Here is a 25,639-nt window from a genome sequence, read left to right on the forward strand (position 1 = left end):
TTTCAACACAGAAGAGAGATGAAGGGAATCCCAGGATAATAGTGGGGAAAAAAATGCTAGGATTACAGCAGTGCATCAGATTTAAAGAACAACCAGACCAGAAGAATGGAGGTTTCTTAGAAGTATGTCTCCAAGAACAAAAAGAAGCTGATAGCTTACATGGGGTGTTTGAACATGTTGAGAGGATATTTATACTTCTGCAAGTTTGGTGAAAAATTAACATCAACACTCAGAAAATGAGGCAGATAAATAATGAGACAATAACTCCAGTTGGAAGTTGTGCAAGGAAGAAAATGTCATCATAGTACATTACATGGCCCAGATGTGCATGTTTATATACGATAATCATATAAAGAAGAATAAAAATTGTGACAGAAATATGAGGATGGAGGAGAAGCAGCATCTGTTGGGAACTGGTATAGGAAGCAAAACCCTCATTTTCCATTCCATGCAGTCAGTAGATATGGCCAAAACTGAAAAACAAAAAGATTGATGCATAATGATGTTATTTTGAAGTATGGAGGGTAACTATCAGAAGAAACAGTTTAAAGATTTGGAAATGGTTATTCCTGGGAAGCAGGACTTGGAAATGTGAAGAAATACTTTTTTCATTGTGAATTGGATAGTATTATTTTACTTTTCAGGTATATGTAATACATTTATTTTTAAAAAATTAAAAATAATAGGAATAAATTATAAAAGGGGCCTGGTAGAGAAGGTGGCAGAGACAAAAATAAAGGTTAAGCAAGGAATATACAAGAAAAATCAAGGAAGTTACAAGTAAAGCAAAAACAACAGAATATAAACCTTAGATTTTTTTTTTCAGATTATGAGAAATAAAAAAATTAAGACAAAGCAGATCCTAGCTTAAACTTTAGTAACAGGTTCCTGGCACATTTCTATTTATTCCTCAAGTCTAAGTGCAAGGAGAACCCCTCCATGAAGCCACAAAATCCCAGAGGCAAGATTAGGTATACACCTGTGCTCCTACTACAGTTGCTTATTTATGCATTCATTTAACAGGTAAACAGTTTTGTTGTTTTGATAGATGCTAAGAAAAAAATCAATCAGGATAAAAGGGATACTTTCTGAAGGAGGGGTGGTAAGAGGATTCTGAGAAGATAATGAGACAAAGAACATTCCGGGGAAAGAACACTCCAGGCAGAGGTAATAGTTTAGTGTCAAGACCCTGCAGCAAGGAGCATGCTGGAAACCTTAAAGAAACCACAGGGAAGTCAGCAAGCACTGCTGGAGCTTAGTGACCAAGGAGAGTGATAGAAAGCAAGGTTGAATGGACCAGTTCATGTGGAGTCATAGGCTACAGTAAGGACTTTGGATACTTTTCTAAGTGTGATAGAAAGCCACCTAGGAATTTTGAACAAGGAATTGACATGCTCTAACTTATTTTTAGAGGATGACTGACTTCTATGTAGAAAATAAGTTGAAGGGGACAAAAATGAGATCAAGGCTGTGAAGGAGGTGAGGAATGGCCAGATTTGAGATATATTTTAGGAATGAAGGCAATAGAAGTCGCTGATGGATTGGATGATATGAAACCATAAAGAGGAGTCAAGGATAACTCCAAAGTTTGGAATCTCAGCAAAATTAAGAGATTTTGCTCTGAGTGAGTGCTGAGATGGGAAATGCCAGAAAAGAAATACAATTGAGATGTCGATTTTGGAGACATCCACATGTAGCTGATATTTAGCCCTTGGGACTGATTGAGATCACCCAGAGGATGAGGTAATAGAGAAACGGTTGAGAACAGGTACTCCAAGTTTTAGAGGCTGGGAAGAGGAGGGAAATCTAGCAATGGTAACAGAAAAGGAACTTCTGGTGAGGTAGGAAGAAAACCGGAAGAGAACACTATCAAGGATTCTAAAGAAAGAGAATTTAAAGAAAGGGACATGCAATCTAGACAAGGCTACAGTCCTGAACTTTGGGCTCAGATAGAAAATTATTTTGAATTTTAGAAAGTTAGTACAGTACGTCCTCATAGATGCAGGGCAGCCTCCCCATGCAATGACATTAATACTTCTGCAGTGAAACATCTGAATGTTTGCACGAAATGGGATAAAGACTGTAATTAGTCTCCTATCAGTTCAGATTTTATCACTAAATGTGATGAGCTACAACATTTTTTTTCTTTCAGACCTTTTAGGATGTCGAAAGTATGGCTAAAGGACTATAGCTTTATCTGTACTGGCTTTCATTACAACAGCGGTTTTTATTGTTTATGTTGGTTTGCCTAACCATCTCCTAGCATCCTGAATCTGTTTTGTTTAAAAAACAAAGGAGAGTATGTGCGTATCTCTCTATAGGGCTACCAAGATGATAGCAAAAAATCAAGGAACAATTTGTCTCCAAACTAGTAACAGTGGTTACCTTTGAAGGGTAGGAAGAGATAATGGTTTCTTTACTTTTTAAAATTTCTTTACTTTTTAAAAATATTGGGATCATGGGTTGTTTTTAACATTTTGGTGTTTTGAAAATATGTTTCCAATGTAAACTGTATTTTTTAAAGAAAGAAAGAAAGAACCTCCATTTACATAAGAAAGTTAGGCCAGGTGTGGTGGCTCACACCTATAATGTCAGCCATTCCGGAGTCCAAGGCGGGAGGATCGCTTGAGCCTTGGAATTAAGACCAGCCTCGGAAAACATAGGGAGACCTTGTCTCTACAAAGAATACAAAAATGAGCTGGGCATGGTGGCACACGCCTGTAGTCCTAGCTACTTGGGAAGCTAAGACAAGAGGATTGCTTGAGCCCAGAGGATTGAGGCTATGATCATGCTTCTGTACTCAAGCCTGGTGACAACCTGAAACCCTGTTTCAAAAAACGAAAAGAAAAAATCTTTATTAACAAATCTAGCAAAGATGGATTTATGTAAACTCTAAGATTAAATTTTAGGAATACATGGTATTTGCAAGTACAAAGTTTATTTGCAAGAGAGATTTGCTTAGTTATAGGATAAGCGTTTATTATATTTGCATGTTTAATCAGTATACAGAATATGGCACACAATTCTCAGATAATTCCATCTATGAGAATGAAGAAACCAAAGTACCAGCAAGTAAATTATCAAAAAGTAGTCCTCGATCTTGGGACATAATAAAATTAGAATATCTATGTCTTTTTTAAAGAGCAAGAGGGTAAAGGGAGGTTCTCCAACCTCTGACAGGAAACATGGGGAGGATCAGGAAAGCTTTTAGGGGACAGGACTATATACCTAGGCTTGGTTGGCAGGGAGGATGAGTGAACTGAGAACCTGAGAATGTTAGCCTTGGGCCATGGGCCACAAGGGGACTCAGACTGGGAGTCTCTGTGGTGAGGAAGATACCAGAAAGTTGACAGAATCAGAAGATAATATTGAGAAACTTTTTTTATGTTTAATTAGTGCTAATTAAATCTAAATTAAGTTAAATTGTTGACTTAGAAAAGTAAATCCTAAATACTTTGTCATCATGGGCTCTTCCTCTCTGTCCTGAAAATCTGCCTCTGAAACATATCAGTCTGAGGGATTATTGCCCTCTGTTGCTACAACTTTTGTTTTGATATGTCCATGTTTTTATGATGTTTGTAAGCATAGAAATATAATTTTGAAAACAACCAGCCTGACATGCATCTTACTTCTTTCCTGGAAATTATTTCAGATTCTCATTCCTGTCTTACCAAAAGGCCATTTCCACTAATTTTTTGCAGTGTTTTGGGCTGATCAGATTAGTTGAACAGAAAGCTTTGAATGGGAGCTGGGAACATCCTTTGCTAACTCCCACTCATCTTTCTGGTTTCCACAGTTTTCCCCAGAATTTCCTTTCACCTCAGCTCCCCACCCACCTGGCCAGCCACCCACTCACACTGGAATATATCCAGTTAAGGCTGGTTGAAACTATAATCTGATCATTCCATGACTGGTTCAGATTTTAGTGGGTCTAAAGCATGAACAAAGCCACCCATCTGTGATTGTTCTTCACTGAAGAGGACTAGCTTTCCTGGCATGTTCCCCAAAAAATTGTGCCAGAAACAGCTGATTCCCATTGCAGATGGGAGTCTTACCTTCGGAACAATCAGGTTACACAGTAAAGCCTTCTCTCGCTTCTTCCACTGTTTTTGGAATTGAAAGCAACCCAGCTGTCTCTAAGAATAAAAAGGAAAACAAATATAAAAATAAACCGCACTTATATTGCAAGGATTAGGGGAAATTGACCACTTTTTAATATTAGAAATTTCAAACATATGGTGAACTAATTTATATTTTCATTTTGACATTTTCCTTCTCAGTGGGAGGGCAATTAAGCCACATTTTAAGCCCGTTCATAGTGGCCTTATTCTGAAAATGTTGTAGAGATACCTACAGATAATGCTCACCAGCAATCAGCAGAGCTTAAGGATGCAGGAATGCCTAGTTCTGCCCTCCCTAAACCACCTGACCCAAGGGTCACTTGAGATAGGGACTTCCTCCATGAAAACTTAGGGCTCCTACTGTCCTCCCTGCCTCCCATCTTGCCCAACTTCAGGACATTTTCCACAGAGCTGGCAAAGGGATCTTCCTTTCATGCAGATTTGATCATGCCAGCCATCTGCTTGAAATAAACTTTCAGTGACTCCATATGAGCCTCAGAATTAAGTCAAAACTGTAGTATTAGCACATTAACAAGCTTTCTCTTGATCTGACTCTGTTCACTCCTTTGTACATCAGTCCTGGTCTCTGCTCCCTGTGTGCAACTGCCTGTGTCATATTAAGCCGTGTTTCATCCCAAAATGTGCCTTTCCTTCTGTCATTGCCAGGCATTTGCAGCACTGCCCACTATGCCTTGAAAACCTCTTTCCCCCTTCTTCACCTGGCTCATGCCTTCCTTTTCATTTTAACTTCCAGTTTAGTTACAATCCAATGATTCTGTTTTTGCCATGTTAAAATATGGCCAAAGATAATTTTATCTAAAACACAGAATACTATGCATGATTTTCAGTCTTACTGAACATATTTCATCTTGCACATTTGTCCTTGTTGCTCAGTGAAAACACATTAAAATTCTGCAACAGTCCAACCTTCATCTTGACTAAATTGCTGAAAACAATCTAACCACGAGTGGATGATTCTTTTCACATATGATGGAATTTTTCACTAATGTGTCTACTTACTGTAGCCACATCCACATGTCCTCTAGTCATGCCCTATCAAACTCCACCCCTGAAATAGCAGTCCCTTAAACTTGCATTGTTTTATTTTCATTTTTTATCCCATAATTGAATAAATTATAAATCTTAACTTCCTGTTGAACAAAACAGAGTTATAATCTCAATTTTAGAGGAGGGGGTAATGGTGGCAGATTATATGAAAATATTGTGAGGTTCACCTAACATTTCATAATGTTTTGGCACAGAAGAAAATAGAAGTCTCAATTTTGGATCCTGTTTTCAATTCAGAGGTCCTCCTGGTTTGGGAACTAACAGAAGAAAGAGAATTAATCCTTTGTCTTGCAAGCTAATGACCTTAAAGAAGGATGACTTTCAGAGCAGTGGGCCCAGACAGTCAGAAACCCTTCCCCACCCCACTGGCTAGCCATTCACTTACTTTGGAATATAGTTAGTGCTGGTGGAAACTGTAATCTGATCCTTCCATGACTGATTCAGACTTCACTGGGTATAAAGCATGGGTACACAGTTCAGCTTATAGTCTGCCAGGACTTTGATCCCATTGAACTTGCTATGAGGACATCTTGCTTTTTGGTTGTTTCCCCCAGATCATTGCTCTTTTCCTTTGAGACTTGAATTTAATCTTAGTAAACTGATTGAATTTTATTTTTCTTTTAATGAGAGCTCTTGTCATCACATCCTCCATCACTTTATAATTCAATATTGTTGTGCCTGTTATTCATGTCACTGATATGTTGTCCTCATTTTTCATTGCTATGTTTTTCTTTGACATATTCAAATAAAATGAACTCTTATTGCTTTCTTAATTAGGGATATTTTTATATTAATTTATTGAAAATCACTTGATATGGTTTGTATCTGTGTCCCCGCCCAAATCTCATGTCAAGTTGTAATCCTCAGTGTTGGAGGAGGGGCTTGGTGGGAGGTGTTTAGATCATGGGGGCAGTTTCTCATGAATGGTTTAGCACCATCCTGTTGGTGCTGTTCTTGTGATACTGAATGAGTTCTCGTGAGATCTGGTTGTTTAAAGGTGTATAGTGCCTCCCCCCACCTCTCTTGCTCCTGCCATGTAAGATGCATCACTATCCCTTTGCCTTCCACCATGATTGGAAGCTTCCTGAGGCCTCCCCAGAAACAGAAGCTACTAAGCTTCCTGTGCAGTCTGCAGAACCATGAGCCAATTGAAACTCTTTTCTTTATAAATTACCCAGTCTCAGGTAGTTCTTTATAGCAATGCAAGAATGTACCAATACATCACCTAAATCTAACAATTCCAACACTTTGCCAGCTTACTCCACTAGTAGACAAAAAATATAATGGATTGGGTCTTTCTCCCTCTTTAAAAGAAACTTTGATTAATAGAACTTAGAAAACCTGGGCAAAACCAGAGGAAAATGTCCTACTGTTTGTTTTTTTTGGTTTTTTTTTTTTTCAGTGTCCTGGGAACAAAATGGTCCCTGATGCTTGATGTAATGAATTAGACAACTAATTTAGGCATAGGCAGCATGGAACAAGGCTCTGGAGGTGAGCAGGGCTCTACCACTTCAGAATGGAGTTATTTCAGCAAGTAACATAACAGTGTGAGCTTCAGTATCTTTATTTGTCAGATATGATTGTTGGGAGCAGGAAATGAAATCACAGCTACCATGGCACCTTATTAAGCTTCCTCTCTAGTCCCTCCTCCCCTACCTTTTCCACAAATGTTTCAGCTAGAGTTAATGAGACCCAGGTATTAAAGCCACAAACACCATCCTTGCTCTCCAATTCCTCCAAAAAATAACTGGAAGCAAGTGATTAACCCATGATCATTTTAAAATGTGGGTCATGTATGTAAGTAAATAGTATATGTAAATGATGAGGATTTGTTTGACCCAGGAATGCAACTTTTATAGAAAATTACTGTGCAACTGGTTAATCTGGAATTGCCCCATATTTTTCCATTTTAATTACCAAATTTGGAATTGAATAGACTTCTGTCTATAATCATGAGAAACTCAAAAACAGGAAGATGCTACTTTCTCTGGTGCTTTGTTATTTAGTTCTACTGACAGCAGATTAGTCACCCTTAGGGAGGATGTTTTCCACTAAGAGGCAGACTTGGGAATGCCTTGGCTATTTTTACAAACAAGTTAACCAATGGAAATTCATTTTTGAGTTGATGAATCCTATAGCACACTCATTTTAATTGTGTTTAGTTACTAGGATACTGCTTTGAATTATTTACTTTTCAGCCTCTTTTTTGACATCATAAAGACATGACTGTCAGGACATTTAGGAGATCCAAGACTTTAATCTTACCATGGTACTTGAAATAAGTTTGATGAATTTCATAGACAAAAGATGGATAACTCCTCAACTAGAAATGTAGAATTTCAGAATTTCAAAGAGGCTTAATGATCTCTAGTCCAGTCACACATTTGAAGCTTAAATTTGCTCTAGTACATCCCTGTCAAGTGAGATTCAACCTTCAGTGTCCTCCAGGTAGCTCTATTAAAAAGTTCTTCCTTATTTTAGACCCCACAGCTTTCACCTTGAGTCCAGATTCTATTATGGACATAAAAAGCAGTTCTGCTCAAAGTTATGAAGGTACAGAACTCTTGAGGGCAGGGACTATATTCACTACAGCTTCTGGTAACTTGAGAAATTATTACCAAATGAATGGAGTTAATAGCAGAAGATCTTCTCTATTTTGGGATATTATCTTACAGACAGCAAATGAACAGCATATTTAAGTTTTATTGAGAAAGCATCATATAAGAACTGATTTTATTGTTTAAATGCTATAGCTGATTTTTTTCTTTCAGTCATATGCTTCAAGCACTTTTACCTGTTTATGTTACTATAGTATACCTTTACTATAAAATAATATATGTGATGACTCTACAGCTATTAACTGTTGGGCATTACATGTGCAGAGCATACTGTCTGCTACTTGAGGCAGAGAAGTTGAAACCCCACTGAAATTAGATATTAGGAGTCCTGGACTCTAACCCCAGCCACACCATTAACATCTGAGTAACCCTGGACAGGTCAGTCAGTCTCTGCAGTTCTTGATTCCTCATCAGCAAACTGCAAGGGTTGAACCAAATACTCTCTTCAACTTCTTTTCACCTTCACAGACTGTTTCTGTTCTTGACTTGTCTGCCCCATGTGGTAGAGTATCATAGAGACAATCCAATAATACAGACCTCAGATTTCCAGTTCAGTTCTCAAACTATAGTGTCAATAACTATCTACCTATGTACGTTGTTTAAAACTAAGACTGCTTTCCCCACCACCCTCTCTTTCCAGAATACTTTTCTTCAGGAGACAGTGCGTAGAGAATGTGAAGAACGCTTTGAACTGACAGAGGCTTTGAGTCAAGCCAGAGAACAGCTCCTGGAGCTCAGAAAGCTTTGTGGAAGGTTATCATTCTCACCGTGTTCCCTCAGCAAGGGCAGCCTAACCTCCCCTGCTGCAGCGGTCAGTAATCATGGAGAAGGAAGCCTTGCAAGACTGAACTCTGAAAAAGGAATCAAAATTCCCAGCCTTCACGGAGTATCAAAACCCACCTCTTTCCCAACCTCAGATAAGCCCAAGAGGGTTAGCAGCTCAGGGTTGCCCCTTCTTGCCCAGGCACATCCTCCCAGGGGTGGAGCATCTTCAACAAATGAGACCAGACAGAGACAGAGACTGGCTGCCATTCTTAGGAGGAGGCAGAGTCAGCAATGATCCAAAGTGAGGGGCAGCTCCCCACAGCGTGCATGCTCTTTCAGAGTGCCAGGAACTCACTGTAACTGAGAATGAGAAATATAAGATTATTTTCACAGATCAGGAAGGCATATCTGTAGATACATTTAACAAAAGACTGTAAAAAGCTGGAAAATTGTGAAGCCGTATTTTTCAAGAGGGCTTTGATAGAGTAACAGATCATTTAGTTGTTGGTATTCCAGAGGTCCGATTTCTATATTTATGTTGCAATGTGCTCTATAAATACAGCCTTTTAGAGATCACAGATAAAATTTTTTCACCCATAACATCTTTTTTATTTTTTTGCACCACTACAAGCAGATATATTTGCACAAAAAATAGATTATTTGAGTTTTTTGGTATGTGTTTGTTTGTTGAGCTGAATTGATTAAATAGTTGTAATAAGTATTCCAAACAGAAAAAAAGTACTTTATCTAATTAAGATTATAATTTCCAAAATGCCTAGTTCAAGTAGTCACAGAGGTCATCATCATAATCAAAAGCTTCTTTTCCTCACCTTACAATCTAATTGTTTTCTCTTTAGGCTAGTTCAGAGTTAATTATAGGTAACCTTTAGGAAGACAGTCTTCTCTTAGTGGCTGGGGAACTTCTAGAAAAAGAGATGGTAATGTCAATTCAAGGAAATTGTAGTATATTTCTCAAATTATATAGATTATTTTAGTAAACAAAGAACCTGACCATATTGATAGATGTTTTCTAAAATGAGTGCTTTTTGGTACGCAAAGTTAGGTCTTGATTTGAACTTGTATTCTTGAACCACTGGGAAAAGAACTAATTCAATACAATTTAATAAAGTTATACAGAGCTAATTTGGGATTCAAATTTGATTACCCTTGAAAATGGGTAACTGGTTAACATGTTTTCTATTTTCAGAGTGAAAAAGTAAAACCAGAAGCCAGATCAGCTATTTTATCTTAAACCTGTAGACACCTCCTGTTTCTTAAAACACAACTCTTTACTTTAATCTTGTGTTCATCTATGTTTTTATCCATCTAGTAGAAGTATATTTTCCTTCAAAAACTGACATTACTTAAATACTCCATCTGACTGCATCATGAACATCCAGCCTTCCTACTCCCACGTTAGAATAATAGTAACATGTTGTAAATGTGCTACATAAAATTATCTGCTATTTGACTGTCTTATTGATGGGAGAATTCAGAAGTATTTGGGATCCCTTCCATGTGCAAAAAATGTGATATTACTAAGCAAAATCAAATTTATTTCCAGTCTTTCAAAGGATTAGTCTGCTCTATTGGTAGGGTATCTTAACCTCAAAAAAATTCCACATTAGGTCCACTGATTTGCCTAACTAGTTTAAGTATGGCCTCTTGTGTTAAGAGTTGGAATGCTTACTTTTGTTTTGCAGATTGGCATCCCTTGTAATGGCCTTTGACAAGAAAGCACAACATCACTGAAGAATGGCACTGGTGGATCTTAGAAGTCACCCCAGCCATAATTTTACAGATAAGAAATAGATGCCCAAAGAGATTGTGACTTGGTAAAGGTAGTATAGCTAGTTAGTGACAAGTAGAGCCAGAACCACAATCACCTGACCCCAGCCTTTCCACCTCACCAGAGCTTCCCAGCCTCCATCATAACCTTTGTCAATAGCAACTACACTATATGTAGTTTGTATTTTTCCTTAAATGCACTTATTTTTTAACCTAAAATTTATGTAAAAAGTAAATTTGACTCAAAGAAAGGTAGCTATAATAAGTTTGATCTGCTGTTTTTTTCTTATACACTTTGAAATAAATGTATATCTACTAAAATAAGAAATGTTGGCTGGGCATGGTGACTCCACACTTGTAATCCCAGCACTTGGAAAGGCCAAGGTAGGAGAGTTTCATGAGTCCAAGAGTTCGAAATCAGATTGGGCAACATAGGGAGAAAAATAATAATAGTAATAATTAGCCAGGCATGGTAGTGCTTGCCTGTAGTCCTGGCCACTTGGGAGGCTAAGCTGGGAGGATTCCTTGAGCCCAGAATGTCAAGTTTGTAGTGAGCCATGATTGTACTGCTGCCATCCAACCTGGGGAACAGAGTGAGACCCTGTCTCAAAACAACAACAACAACAACAACAACAACAACAACAACAACAACAACAACAAAGTGTTAGTTGGTGCATCCTCTAATCGTCTTGTATAATGCCAACAGGGGACCACTGCATTGGACCTTAGGGTCTCTGATCTGTTGTTTGCATGTTTAAATTACAAGTACTCATGACATAAGGAAAATGGCAAAATCTAGTGAAATCTTTAGTGAAAGGACAAGAGAATATTGTGTGTAACAGTCTTTGTCACAGATTTACGCATGCTTTTTACAATCTTGCAATTTCAGCTCATGGAGATACAGTGGGTCTGTATCTTCAGAAACCATGGGGATAAAATAGATTTCTTCATTTTTTTCTAAATTATGAACATACTTAGATTTGTAAAGTCACACATAAGCTTTTCTAATGGTGATATAGATTATTAGTGCAAAACCTGGTTTCTGTTTCCTGTTATATTTTTGCTTTATTAGAATGAGTAATTCTGTAAATAATCACTCTAAGAATAGAATCATGATCTGCAGTGAGGTTGTATTATACTCCACAACTATGTCAGAGAAGTAATTCCATGAATAAACAGAAAGATCATATTATTTCGGCCTAGACCATTTGAATGGTGCAGACTAAGCTATGTTGCCTTTAAAAGAAGACATCTTTAACAAAAAATTAGCATTATAGGATGTAACCTACAGGTTAGGAACACATTAAAACTTTTCTTGATTTTATCACTGATAAATAAGTTCCTGGCATAAGATGGTTATAAGGAATCTTAGGAAAGTAGTAAGGAGGATGAAAAATAAGGTTTCAAATACATGTAATAGATATTTAGTCTAATACTTTTAATTTATCCATAGATTGATGTTTCCCATGACTTAATGGAAGGATTTACAAGTGCTAAAGAGAAAAGATACCAAAGAAAATATTCCTTAGAGAATTATAATCCTCTGTTTTTCTTCTTAAACTGGTATTCATGGACAAAGATGGGAGACTTCTTCTAAATTAACATAGATTTCTCAAACAGTTTTAAAAAGTCCTATTGAATTAAATTACTATATTTGAAGTTGGTCAGAACTACTTAAAAGTCACATTTCCTGGTAAGGGAATTGACTGGAAGAAACATTAGCAATGAAAATTATGTAAGACTAAGATCATTTAATGTTCTGTTAGTCTTAAAGTTTTTGTAATATTTAAAATCAATTATTGCTGATTTCTTTGATTATGGAGCTAGCTTTCACAAGTTTTATCTTTCTAAATTCTTATGACTCTTACACTATTGCACTAATAGATCAACCTAGTATTCTAAAAGAGTTAACACACTACAGCTGAAAATGTTTAACCAATGCAGTGCAGATTATGGAGCACTGGAAATCAATTTGGTAGGTGCTCAAAATTCACAAATCCTATCGTGACTGTAAACTTTTTCATTTCCAAGTTTTAATAAAATAATGTAGACTGTATCTTGCAAAGAACACCTTTAATGGTTCCCAAATCATGATAGACAATTATGATAACATTGCTGAGGTGGTGTCAATGGTATTTTGAGGAAGAATTTGACTTTTCTGCTTGAAAATATTAATCCTGTATAGTAACACGTTGTGAAGCCAGTACCATTGTGTTGCATTTTTAGAATAGTAAATATAAATTATATCATCTTTGTATATTATGAATTTTACATATAGAATTTTCTTAACAATATAATAGATGAATCTGGGATACACTCTCCTATGACAATATTTACCATGATCTAGTAAGTCAAGAGATTTCCCTCTGTTCCAACATTTATATAGCATAGTGCTTTATATTCTTTAAGTAAAAAAAATTTGCTAAACTTCCCTTGCCTTAAAAGAAACTATGTGAGAGTAGTGAATCACAGCAATTAAGTAATTTGCCCAAAATAATAATAGATTAATAAATAATTTTAAATTTCTGAAGTTTCTGAATGCCTTGATCCATAGATTAATACTGAATCTGTATTATTCATTCACTCATTTCTTCAACATATGTGAGGAACTGAAAAAATACTGTGAGAGCTACAAAAAGCATACTACAGATTCCCAAGAATTATACAAGTAGAGGGCAGGGAGAAAGCATATATAGACATTAGAATATAAGGCAGAGAGTATTGGGTAAAAAGAGAGTTGAGAGCAAAGTATTATGTGAGTTCACCTTTTTGCTACAAGAATCAGGGAATACTTTAAGCCAGAATTGGCATTTGCAATGGATCTTCAAGAACAGATAGGATTTATGGAAGAAGGTATACGAGGTAGAAGAAGAAATGCATAGAAAGAGTCACAAATTCTGTTTATAGGAAATGTAGAAAACCTTTGGTTAAGGGAAGTAGTGGGAAACTGAAAAACGTAGGCTGACCTCATTGCATGAAGGTGCTGAAAAAGGACCCCCTTCAGGCTTTAAACTAGCAGTCACATGTTGTACATTGCTGAAATTTGGGAACATTGCTCTGGCAGGGCTGTATTGGAGTAACTATGGGATGGAAAGGCTGGAGATGGAACACTAGTTGGTGGACTAGTACAGTACTTCAGGCAAGAGTTACTGAAATTCTGAATAAAAATATTGGGGATAAACAAGAGGCAACTGATTCAAATTCTATTCAGAGAAGGGAAAGGATTTGTTCCCTGTTAAATGCTATTTAAAACCACTACCCACCATTGCTACCTTAGCAGGGATGTGTTTTATGAGATTGGCTCCAATTAATGGATCAGCCCCCATTTAAGAATATTACAGCTTCTCTGAAAAATGTAATAGAAACTACATTTTTATTTGGGCAACAAATAATCCCACAGACTTCGTATTCATTTTTTAAATCTCCTTAAAGTTAAGGGAAAATACTAATTTGAATAAATGTTCTAAGAATTATGGAGAAAGACTATGGAAATCAACATTAAAAAGAAATAACTATCTTGGCTCAAAGAATGCAAAATACAACTAAATGGGAAGCTTTGGGAGTAACACAGCACAATAAAATTTCTTTTTATTTTCAATAATCATTTATGAGGGAAAATAAAGACAGCAGCAGCCAACATAAAAACCAGAGTTATCTTAAAAATCTATAATTTTTATAGTTCTGAAGGGCCTGCTGCATCACCTGGTCCAAACCTGTAATTTTACTGTAGACAATAGGGCCCTCAGAGGTTAAATAATTTTTTTATTCACATAACTGCTTAACAGCTTGCTTAATATGAGAACCTGGACCTCCAGCTTGTGGGCTACACATCTCATTTCTAGGCAGGAAGCACAGTATCAGTGCTGTAACTTTTTGACATTTGAAATGGTTCAGCAGAATCAGTGTCTACTGGGAGCTTACTAGAAATGCAGAATATCAGGCCTCACACCCAAACTTAGTGACTAGAATCTGATTTTTAATAAGATTCTTAGGTGATTCATATACTCACTGAAGTTTAAGAAACACTGTTTATGATGTTACCACTGGTCCTGGCATATTCCACATTTAAGAGCTATGCGTTAATAGCAGAATTAGGCTTGCTATACTCAGTTCTCTTATGCCTAACTGAAACTGGTGGTGCTCTGAGAGCCACCCCATAGAATGAACTATTTAACACTCTTGACTCCTAGCACATGCGAATTCTACTTCTTTACCCACTGATTGTGAGTCTATAACTCTCCAGGGAAAACTAGTGAATTAAAGAAAATCACTATTCATTCATAAAAACTTTAAATATCTTATACCAGCACCTGAAGCTGAGCTTGAAAAGAACTTACTGCTTAAAAAAATTATTTTAAAAAATATTCAATAGAAAGATTTTGGTTTTGATCATAGGCAACTCATTGAATAATCCCTAAACTTTACTCTCCTAACAGCATGTATTTGGAGATCTGATTCCCAAAAGAAAATTAGTAATGCTGGTTGTCTTTTGAGGCTGTGAAACAGAATGCTTAGATAACTTATTAAAATTATGAAAAAAATATGACAGTACCATTATTCTCCCTGACAGTAGTTCTAAATCACTTCATTATAACACTGTAACTTGCAGTATTACACATAGATTGATTTATTTCAAAGGTAGAACTAAAAATGTCTGAATGAGAATCCATTTAGATTCTCAATTTCAAAATCTATATTTAACCCAATAAGCCATTATGCTCACTTGTCATTATGTCAGTTCATCTTATGATACCACAGGGTGGCTACCTTCTTTAAATTTTTTGAATTTAGAAACAAGGAAAAGGATTTATTTTGTTTACCATTAAAAGATTTTTGAATACATTTTATGAGCGTATTTAGTGCTAGTATTTAGCTTCTATGGTTATTTGTTATTACCATTAATAATTCTCATAGTTAATAATTCAAACCAAGAATTAGACAGATACACAATTTAGAATATTGAAGGGGTTTTTTTGTTGTTGTTTTGTTTTTTTTGAGACAGAGTCTCACTCTGTTGCCAGGCTGGAGTGCAGTGGCACGATCCCGGCTCACTGCAACTTCCATTTTCTGGTTTCAAGCAATTATTCTGCCTCAGCCCCTCCAGTAGCAGGGACCACAGGCACGCACCACCAGGCCTGGCTAATTTTTTGTACTTTTAGTAGAGACGGGGTTTCACCTTGTTGGCCAGGATGGTCTCGATCTCCTGACCTCTTGATCTGCCCTCCTTGGCCTCCCAAAGCACTGTGAAGCATTTTTAAGTAGAACCTTACACAGGACATTTGTGTAAAAAGACTTAGCACTGGAAATATATTTGCTGCAAAGCATAAATATCTGGCTTTGCATCATGCCCCATGGCCAGATTTATCTACTTTTCTCTCAAGTGAGCTTGATATAGCCTAACACATTAATCTAAAGAGATACCTTCTGTTTTCTTAAAAGTAGGTGAGTTCTACAGTTGTCATTTTTTATCTAGAACCCTAAATTTCTATGGAATTAAGGTTTCTGCCAAGATTCAAGTGACTACTTTTTTTCACTGATTTAAAGCAGGATTTCTTAAAACCCAGCACGGCCAAGTTTTCATTCACTATTACCAGACTTTTTTAATGGTAGAGTTGAGGTTTAAGCTGGTAAACTGTTAAATAATATCTCAAGACTGTCAAGACTGGAATCTTTTTATTTTTCCAAACAGTACATGATATTCACTATAGTAACTGAGAAATGTATTTTTGGTGAGGTTAGGAAGAAAAGAATCTACTACCTTATTTAATAGCAGTGACCAGTGATTGACCCAATCACACAAGGACTTACTTCACACATTTCATGCTCCAGAATTACAAGTCAATATTTTTCTAATGTACCCCATAAAACTTTTTAAACTATATATCTTTTGCACATTGTAGGTTGATAACTGAAATAGTTCATCCTAAGTTTAAATAGCTGCAAAGAATATTGTAAAGATAGCCAGTATGTTGTAAATATTGGCATTTACAAAATAAATTTGTTACATTAAGATATTTTCATAGTTGTAAAACTTTTATTGATCTCTTAAATTACTATGAAAACATGCATAACTTTATAGAGTTCTTCTAGATTGTAACACAAATGTTACAAATTTTAATAAATATTAAGCAAAGGTTAAATTTTATTAATTTCTTGATGAGATGAATCAACATCTAATGTTTTGTTTATATTTAATGGAAAAGAATGGCAGATGCAGACAAAAATAGTTTGTCTGTACATAGAATCTTATTTACTTTTTATTAATAGGAAAAAATTAAACATCTTAAGATGAGGATTTTACTGTTTTAAACATTTCAAAGTATCTAATAAAATCATATTAACTACTTCATTAAATTATAAGTTCCAAGGGGAAAAATCTCACAGAACTCTTATCCAGTAATCAAATAAAAATTTATACTGCTTTGGCTATTTAAGATTTTTTTTTTCCAGCTAATGACTTGTCCTAGGGATTAATATCAAGAAGAACTGAAAAGAGCTGCTTATATTTAAATGCATTGCTGAAGGGGGCATTTGCAACAGTAAACATTTCTTACTAATGTTGTTTTTGCCTTGCTTTCATGATACTGTCCCTCAGATGCATACTTTAATAAAGCCAGGGCATAGAAAAAGAGAATCATTAGTCCAGAATTGTCTTATTCCCATCACTGCATTCTACCTTGTGTCTGAACTGAGAAAATTTCAGTGTAGATGAAAACTGCCATGTTTTCAGCACTACACTTAAACAAGAATATCTATGTCAGGGAAATACCAGAAACCCTATGAACTAACAATCATCAACTCCTTCAAGTACCCTTGGGGTACACAGACTCCATGTTAAGTAAAGATTTCAGTGTTCTCAAGTCAGGTCAACCAGAATCCTGTTTGCATCAGAGCGTTAGACCTTCTAGCAAAATCTAGTAGAGTACCTCAGGTCAGGAGTTGGGCCCTAGACCTCAGATGCAAGGCAGAAGCTATGCACCCTTCCCTTAGCCTCCCCCCACCTAAGAGTTCACTGTGTCTTTGAGGGGACCCTGAGAGTTACTGTATGCCGCATCTGGCCTCAAGCCCCACATCACATAAGAGGAAAGTCTCTGAGTCAGCACTTGTGGTGTCCTTGTGGTTTTCTGTGACCATATCCCCATGGAATTCTTTATGCCTTTAACCAGAGGGACTCCACAACTGACCAAGCCCATCCACCTTATGGAGTCTAAGACAGAACTACAATCACCAAGAAAAAAGTTCTTTAATTTCCAGCCCTTGACAGCAGTAAGAAGAGTAGTAAAAGCAAAGTGTGAGACAAAAATCAAGTTGGGTTCGGGGAGAGCTTAAGTTCTTTGTAACTAACCTGGTTAACTGAGCCAATAATTGTTAATGTCATCAAATTGTCAATATCTTTACAACTCATTGACTTGGGGAAAAGGAGATTATACTTGTTTTTACCATCTGTGTCCTAGATGTAGTACATTAGTAGGAAGAGATGACTCTATCTGATGAAAAGAGAACTTTTTTCCATGTTTTGATGTTGTTATTGATAATTCAGAGATATAGTCATATGACTTAATATTAGAGTTTGTTTTGATTATGTAGTGAAGGCCTTTGAAAATGCCTTCAACTGTAATTTGTACTTTGATGCTTTAAACTGCTCATGATGCACTTCAGTTGCATTTATGTATAGCGTCTATATTACTATTCTTAATTTAGTTACTGATGTCCTAAATGTTTCTTAAGCTAACTTCTTAATTGTTCATGGTCCCCAGACACCCAAGGCTCCTACAGTCATCTCCACCCCCCCCACCCCCACCCCAGGAACTAGGACAGCTATTGAAAGAGCACAGAGAAGAATGTCCAACTAGGTCTAAGGGCACAAGCCCTGATTGAGTGTATGGCCCTGACTGCTTTTCAATCACAAAATCTTTATGAACCGTTCATTGTTTAATTATTTCTGCCTCTTCTGGCCTTGTTAACATAAAAGGAGCTAAACTTTCAGTAACGAGAACAGTATATTCATATGCTATTGAAATTCAACCATTAAAGATCTAACATAAATCTTTTTCTAAACTTAATACCATGGGTTTCACCACACAGATCTTCTCATAAATGTTCAGAATTTTCCTGGACAAATGGCAAGGATATTGTCTCAGCAGTATTTAGATGTAGTCCTAGCCCTTCTGAGAGGATAATTTAGCCCCAAATCTAACTTACCTAAATACATGTAAAAATGGGGCAATTACACTCTCTTAGCCAACTCACATTAGGGTCAGGGTCTCACTGCAGGTCACTGAGAGGCTTTCCTTCATTACTGAAAAGACTTCCTCCCTGCCTGGTGAAAGGACTGTCTTCACAGGCATCAGGCCTGCTTCCATAGTTTGTGTTCCCACTTTAAAAGTAGTAACTATACTTTTACTTTCAGTATAAGATGGCATGACATCTGGCTAACAAGCCTTGAGGCAGCCACTTCCAATATCCCATTAAAAGTCCTGTGATGGGTCAGGTGTGTTGATTCATGCTTGTAATCTCAGCACTTTGGGAGGCTGAGACTGGAGGATCACTTGAGGCCAGAGGCAACATAGTGAGACCCTCATCTCTATTTAAAAACAAAATAAAACAAAAGGCCTTGTGATGAAAAGGGGTCAGAGATTCACCGCGTAACAGCATGAAGGCAACAGAGTATCAACAAGAGCTTCAGCTGAGTGTGGTGGCTCATGTCTGTAATCCCAGCAGTTTGGGAGGCTGAGATGGTCAGATCACTTGAAATCAAGAGTTCAAGACCAGCCTGGCCAACATGGTGCAATCCTGTCTCTAATACAAAAATTAACCAGGCATGTTGGCACATGCCTGTAGTCCCAGCTCCTTGGAGGCTGAGGCAGGAGAATCACTTGAATCTGGGAAGTGGAGGTTGCAGTGAGCCGAGATCGTGCCATTGCACTACAACTTGGGTGACAGAGTGAGACTCCGTCTCAAAACAACAAAACAAACAAGAAACTGGACCTTCATTGCTGTGCCACATGGGTGCTGCCTCTCAAGGCACCAAAGGCCACTTTGCCTGGAATATTCTAAGACGGTAAATCTGAAAAAAAAAAAAAAAAAAAAAAAAAGGCTAAGGAAGTTTGTGTGAGTGGTGGTGGGGAGAAAGAAATAAGCAGTGGTGCATTAGATCCTGGGAAGTGGAATTGTCTCGGTGCAGCAATGATGTCAAAAGACCAAGCAGCATGGTCAGAGAAGTTGGCCATCAGAAGATTCCGGGTGCATGACAATAGTAGCAGCAGCGCAATATAGTAGCAATGACATAGGAGCTCATATGTATTATTTATGATGGGCAAATGTATGGTGCTCAGGGCTTTAAACACATTTATTTTAAGCCTCAAGAGAACCATGTGGCATTGGTTTGTTTACTGGTTTCCTTTTACAGATAAGAAAACAGAGGTATAGAAAGGTTAGCAACTTACTCAAAGTGACACAGATAAGAATTGGCAAAGCCTGGATTAGGCAAATAGGCACAAATAAATTGGGAATTGGACTAGAGGCTACCCACATCATTGCGCCCTCCAGTTGTGCCTCTGAGGAGGAATATGCTGCTGAACCCTGAGCAAATTTGAAGACATCTCTGTGCTGTTTGTTGACGAAGATCTAGCCTGCCTTGAGAATGAGCATTTGAAAAAAGAAAGAAAGAAAAAACAGCTCAGAAACTATGGGAAAAAGCACTACAGAACCAAAGAAAGAAGTAGCATGTAGACCAAAAACCAGAAACAGACCTGTGGAAGGGCTCCGTTGTGGATTCTGATAAGGACCCTTTAGGAGGCTATTTAGCATCCTGTAGAAGCACACTATTATGGACCTCATTCCTTTTTTAAAATATCACTTTCTATATTAAGTCTTGAGGTCTTGAACTTTCTGATTCATTTCTTTTAAAAAATGGTATCCCAGCCCTAGTCTTAAAAATAACAGGTCCTCCTAAATACAAAAGAGAAAAGTATTAATATAGGAGTGAAAGGAGGAGAACTAACAAACAACACAGCAGTTCGCAAGATAAAGTTCTCCAGATAAAGTCAAAGGCCAAATTTCACAAGAATAAAAACATGTTCTAAATCTGGTAACCATAAGAGTGCTCTTAAAAATTGTCTATAAATGTCCATTTTTGAGACCTAGGCCTTCAAAAGCTTAAAGCTTCTTTTACGGAATAAAGCCTTTTATTCCTCAAGGACATTTATGCTACTTGTTCATTGTGAGTAGCAGTATGAAATTAACACTCATGATTTTAGAGTGTGTACAAACTCCCATCGTTGTGTTACCGTGCAGATGATCTTACTCTGAACAAACTCTGTCTTTGTTCTTCTTCTTTGATTTATTTCTTATTATGTGCTTTCTATTTTTCTAGCTTTCTTCCCCATCTCTTGTCATCTTTTTGTTTTCTCCTTTTGCTTATTCCTCTCCTCATCTCCTCTACCTTCTGCTTCTTTGGAAGCAATTATCTGTATTTTAATTTTAAGAGTTGCCATAGACATGTTAACATGCTTGCTTAATTTCTTGATGCTTTACCCAAATAATTGCAGGAACCTGAGAATACTTCATAATTTTTCATCCCCTTCCATTTTGTATTATCCTTTGACTAGTATTTAAAATCTATATATATATATATTTTTTTTTTGAGACGAAGTTTCGCTCTTGTTACCCAGGCTGGAGTGCAATGGCGCGATCTCGGCTCACCGCAACCTCCGCTTCCTGGGTTCAGGCAATTCTCCTGCCTCAGCCTCCTGAGTAGCTGGGATTACAGGCACGCGCCACCATGCCCAGCTAATTTTTTGTATTTTTAGTAGAGACGGGGTTTCACCATGTTGACCAGGTTGGTCTCGATATCTCAACCTTGTGATCCACCCGCCTCGGCCTCCCAAAGTGCTGGGATTACAGGCTTGAGCCACCGCGCCTGGCCTAAATTCTATATTGTTTTTTAACCTCACAAATTACATATGATTATTATGATTATTATTTTACATGTAGCCAATGTTTGTTTAGATTTACCCAACATATTTATCAATTTATTTGCTCACAATTTTTTTTCACATGTCAGACCTTCCTGCATCTGGCCTTGTAATCATACTGCCTAAAGCAATTTTTTTCTTTCTAAAAGCTTTATTCAATTTTCTTCAATGTGCTGGATTTTTTTTAAAAAAATATTATTCCTTTCCTGTAAACTTTTCATTGCTTTAAACATGTGAAACTCACTTATTTTATATTGTGTCTAATAATATGTATGGATCTGATTTTGCTGCTTATTGTTTCTGGATGGTTCTTACTTATGGTGCTTTGTTTCCTTGAGTGTGTGTGAAAAGGTACGTATGTGTTTATGTACTTCAATGTGAACTTATGTCTCTTGGAACTTTATCTACAGGAATTCTTTGAGACCCAACTGAGATTTCATGTTTACAGAGAATATTTGCATTTGTCCCTCCCAGATGATTATACAAACATTCTGAGATCAATTGAAATTCTTTTTTGGTTTTTCAGATGTGGGAGATATAAATTCATACAAAAAGCCAGGTGAGGGTCAGGTTGTAGTTACAGATTCTGAAGTGAGATTTCCTACTACAGTCAGCCCTCTGTGTCTGTGGGCTCCACATCATGGACTCAACCAACCAGTGATTACAAAAAAAAAAACACACACACAATAAAAAATAACAATGAAACAATTTTTAAAATACCAAGCTTTTAAATGCAGTGTAACATGTATTCGCATAGCATTTATGTTGCATTAGGTGTTATAAGTAAATCTGGAGATGATTCAAAGTATATGGCAGTAAGTATGTATGTTATATGCGGATACTATGCCATTTTATACAAAGGCCTTGAAAATGGTATCTGTGAGGGTCTTGGAACCAATCTCTCAAGGATACCAAGGGACAACTGTATAAATTTCAAGTGAGATTGTGTTTATTATCGCCACTGGCCAAGGGCATGCTGTGCCTCTCCATTCTGCTCTTCCCCTTCAGCACACATGGCAAAGACCTAGAAATGTTCTACGTTGGACTGGGTGTGAGTGGTAGTAGAACTCTCCCTGTTGCCTCTCAGTCTGTGACTGTGCAGCACATATTCCTCATTCAAAGTAAATTTCAAGTTAGGTTTGTACAGGAACACCCTTTGAAGTTGCTGAGAAAATATGGCAGAGCAAAGAAAGTTGACATCTTTATTGTCTTCTGTTTGGTATTGGGATCAAACACTGCATTTGACATCTGCAGAACAATAGTATTTTGACCTTTATCTCTCTATACAGCATTTAGGCAAAAAATGCACTGTGTAAAGATTTTTTATTATACTCTGCTGATCTGGATAGTTATGTCTTGACATCAGTTTTACAATTGTTCTTTAATCTTTGTGTCAATAACATATTCAATTTACAATTGTTCTTTAATCTTTGTGTTAATAATATATTCAACCATATTGAATCTCCTAAAGTAGTTAGCATTTACTAAATTCCATACCTAATGCCTAAGTAACCACCTGGGGTATGTTTTAAGAAAACAGCTCTGAACTGCCTCATCTGCTGCTTTGTCATGCCTGGGAGAAACAGACTTTCCTGTATTAATCTCTGAACAACTTTAAAAGAATGAAAACCCGAGTTTATCAAGTTCATGTTACTATCTTTACGTATCGACGTTTAGAAATGTCTCTAGTCATTGTTTTTCATTATCGCTATGGCTTTTAAAGCCTCCAATATAGTCATTTTGGCAAATGAGTGAACACCAGCAACTGTGTGAAAACAATGAGCCTCACTTTGTGACAGGACATGGGGAAGATATTTTTTAATTTTCTAGCAGGTGCTGGGCTATGAGTCTGACTCATAAAGATAGTAATTATACCTCTGTTCTGAAGTGATGCATCAGAGAAAGAACATACCAAAATTAATGGAGAAAGCAAGACTTGGGTGGTTCATTCTCTGTATCTAGATAGAGAGTCCATGATCTCGAGAGATTTTTTTTTAATGAACCAGGATAGCACAGGCATAGATATTTGTCTTTGTGTCAAAAGCATGGGCCCTTAGCAAATTGAATCTCCTCCTACCTTTAGACAATTCAAAAAAGATAAAAATCTTGAGTGTTTTATATTGTTGCACACAAATAAATCCTCCTTACAGATTGGAACAACATTTTAATCTGTTTGAAATGGAGAAAATATATTTCAGAATGATTTTCACATAAAAAAACTTCTAAATTAGAACACTATATACAGGCAGGGTGGTAATTGTGTAAACATGCCACATTATGTGAAAATGAGAGCTGATGGATGCATGTGGAGCATACGTTAGTGATATCATGAATCAGAACAAGAAACATTCTCTGATTCTTTAAGTTTTGAAACGAAGGTGGAAGAAGTGGGGAGAGGGCTGGTTTGATAGCTAGTGTGACAAAGATCAGCTGAAAACAAGAGGCAAAAATTGCAAGATAGGGATATTTTAATTTGAATTGCAAGGTGCAAATATGTGACCTTGAATATTTGCTCTATGCCTCTTCCAACAACTCTAGCGCACAGATAAAGGCATAAAATAGCCCTAAACCAATGAAAGATTGTGTTCTCCCACCCCCTATTTTTTTAATATAACATAAAACGATAAGAACAAATTGAATTAAAAAGGAAATTACTAAGAATTAATTTGAGAAGGAAAACGTTGAAGAATAGTTTCCATCACTCTGGCATTCCTACATGTCCTTAAAATATGCTTGTAGCAACTTCTTTCCCAAAACCCTTCATCATTCTTTATTTAGCCTAGTAAAGGACGGTGTTGCGATTAAAGAACACTCTCTTGTACACAAGTGACATATTGTGCGTTACTTAGCAGTCAGAACTGTTTTGTGGGTTGACAATGATACTAAAGATTTGTTTGAGGTTTCCTTGGGCTTCAAGCAATCAAACAAAACCTATGTGCAATCAGATCTTGTCATTGGCTGTGGAGAAGGGCAAGTTGTCAGAGACTTCTATTGCCTAGGCAGGTCATTCTTTTAAAGAGATGTGAGAACAACAGTTGTCAGAGACTTCTGTTACCTAGGCAGGTCATTATTTTAAAAGGATGTGAGAGCAGCAACAGTGTAAGCCTGGAACTTATAACCATGAAAGTGTTTATAGATAAAATGTTGATCACTGTGTTCATTGTTTCTTTTCACTAACATCTACAAGTCCAGGAATGAAAACAATAGCTAAGAATCTACTGTTCCCTTGATGTTGTGGACTGAATTGTGTCCCCCCAAAATTGATATGTTGAAGGCCTACCCCCAATATGACTATATTTAGAGATAAGGTTTTTAAAGAGGTAATTAAAGTTAAATGAGGTCATTAGGGTGGGACCCTAATGCAATACTACTGGTATTCTTAGAAGAATAAGAGAGGGCCGGGCGCGGTGGCTCAAGCCTGTAATCCCAGCACTTTGGGAGGCCGAGGCGGGTGGATCACGAGGTCGAGAGATCAAGACCATCCTGGTCAACATGGTGAAACCCCATCTCTACTAAAAATACAAAAAACTAGCTGGGCGTGGTGGCGCGTGCCTGTAATCCCAGCTACTTAGGAGGCTGAGGCAGGAGAATTGCCTGAGCCCAGGAGGCAGAGGTTGTGGTGAGCCGAGATCACGCCATTGCACTCCAGCCTGGGTAACAAGAACGAAACTCCGTCTCAAAAAAAAAAAAAAAAAAAAAAAAAAAAAAAAAAAAAAAAAAGAATAAGAGAGACAGAAAAGGAAAGGCCACATAAGAACACAATGAGAAGGTAGCTGTGTACAAGCCAAATTGGTCTCAGGAGAAATGAAACCTACTGACCCCCGATCCTGGACTTTCAGCCTCCAGAACTGTGAGAAAATAAATGTGTGTTGTTGAATCCATCCAGTCTTTGGTATTTGGTGTGGCAGCCCTAGCAAACTAAGACCCTTGGGATGGTCTACAAGTGTAATGTCATCCCATTATGATATCAAGTTGCCGCCTAGAATCCTGAAGATAACCAGAATCCCATGAGAGCCTAACATACACACTAGATTTGGCTTCTCTATCAGTTTTTTTCTCCCATGTGCATTATACTATAGTAACAGGAACACAGGGACCATCAGTTAGATTCAGTGTGCTGAAACCCCATTAAAAACTGGGCAATGCACATGAGACATTTCTCAAAAGAAGAAATACAAGTGGCCAACAAACACATTAAAAAAAAGTTTTAATTTGCAGAGACATGCAAATTTAAAACACACTGAGATATCATCTTACTCTAGTAAAAAGTGCTGTTATTAAAACAAAAACATGTTGGTATGGA

General features: G+C 37.0%; 1 protein-coding gene across 1 annotated transcript in view; it reads left to right on the forward strand.

The window, feature by feature from the left end:
• The window catches only part of LEKR1 (leucine, glutamate and lysine rich 1), a 213,035-nt gene extending 188,198 nt beyond the window's left edge, over positions 1-24,837 (forward strand). Inside the window, exon 13 of the mRNA XM_010335744.2 lies at positions 8,448-24,837. Coding sequence (XP_010334046.2) covers positions 8,448-8,867 — 420 coding nt within the window. The 3' untranslated portion in view covers positions 8,868-24,837. The remainder of the gene's footprint in view (positions 1-8,447) is intronic.
• Positions 24,838-25,639: the final 802 nt, after the last annotated feature.

This window comes from Saimiri boliviensis, chromosome 9, assembly GCF_048565385.1.
Source record: "Saimiri boliviensis isolate mSaiBol1 chromosome 9, mSaiBol1.pri, whole genome shotgun sequence".
Taxonomy (NCBI): domain Eukaryota; kingdom Metazoa; phylum Chordata; class Mammalia; order Primates; family Cebidae; genus Saimiri; species Saimiri boliviensis.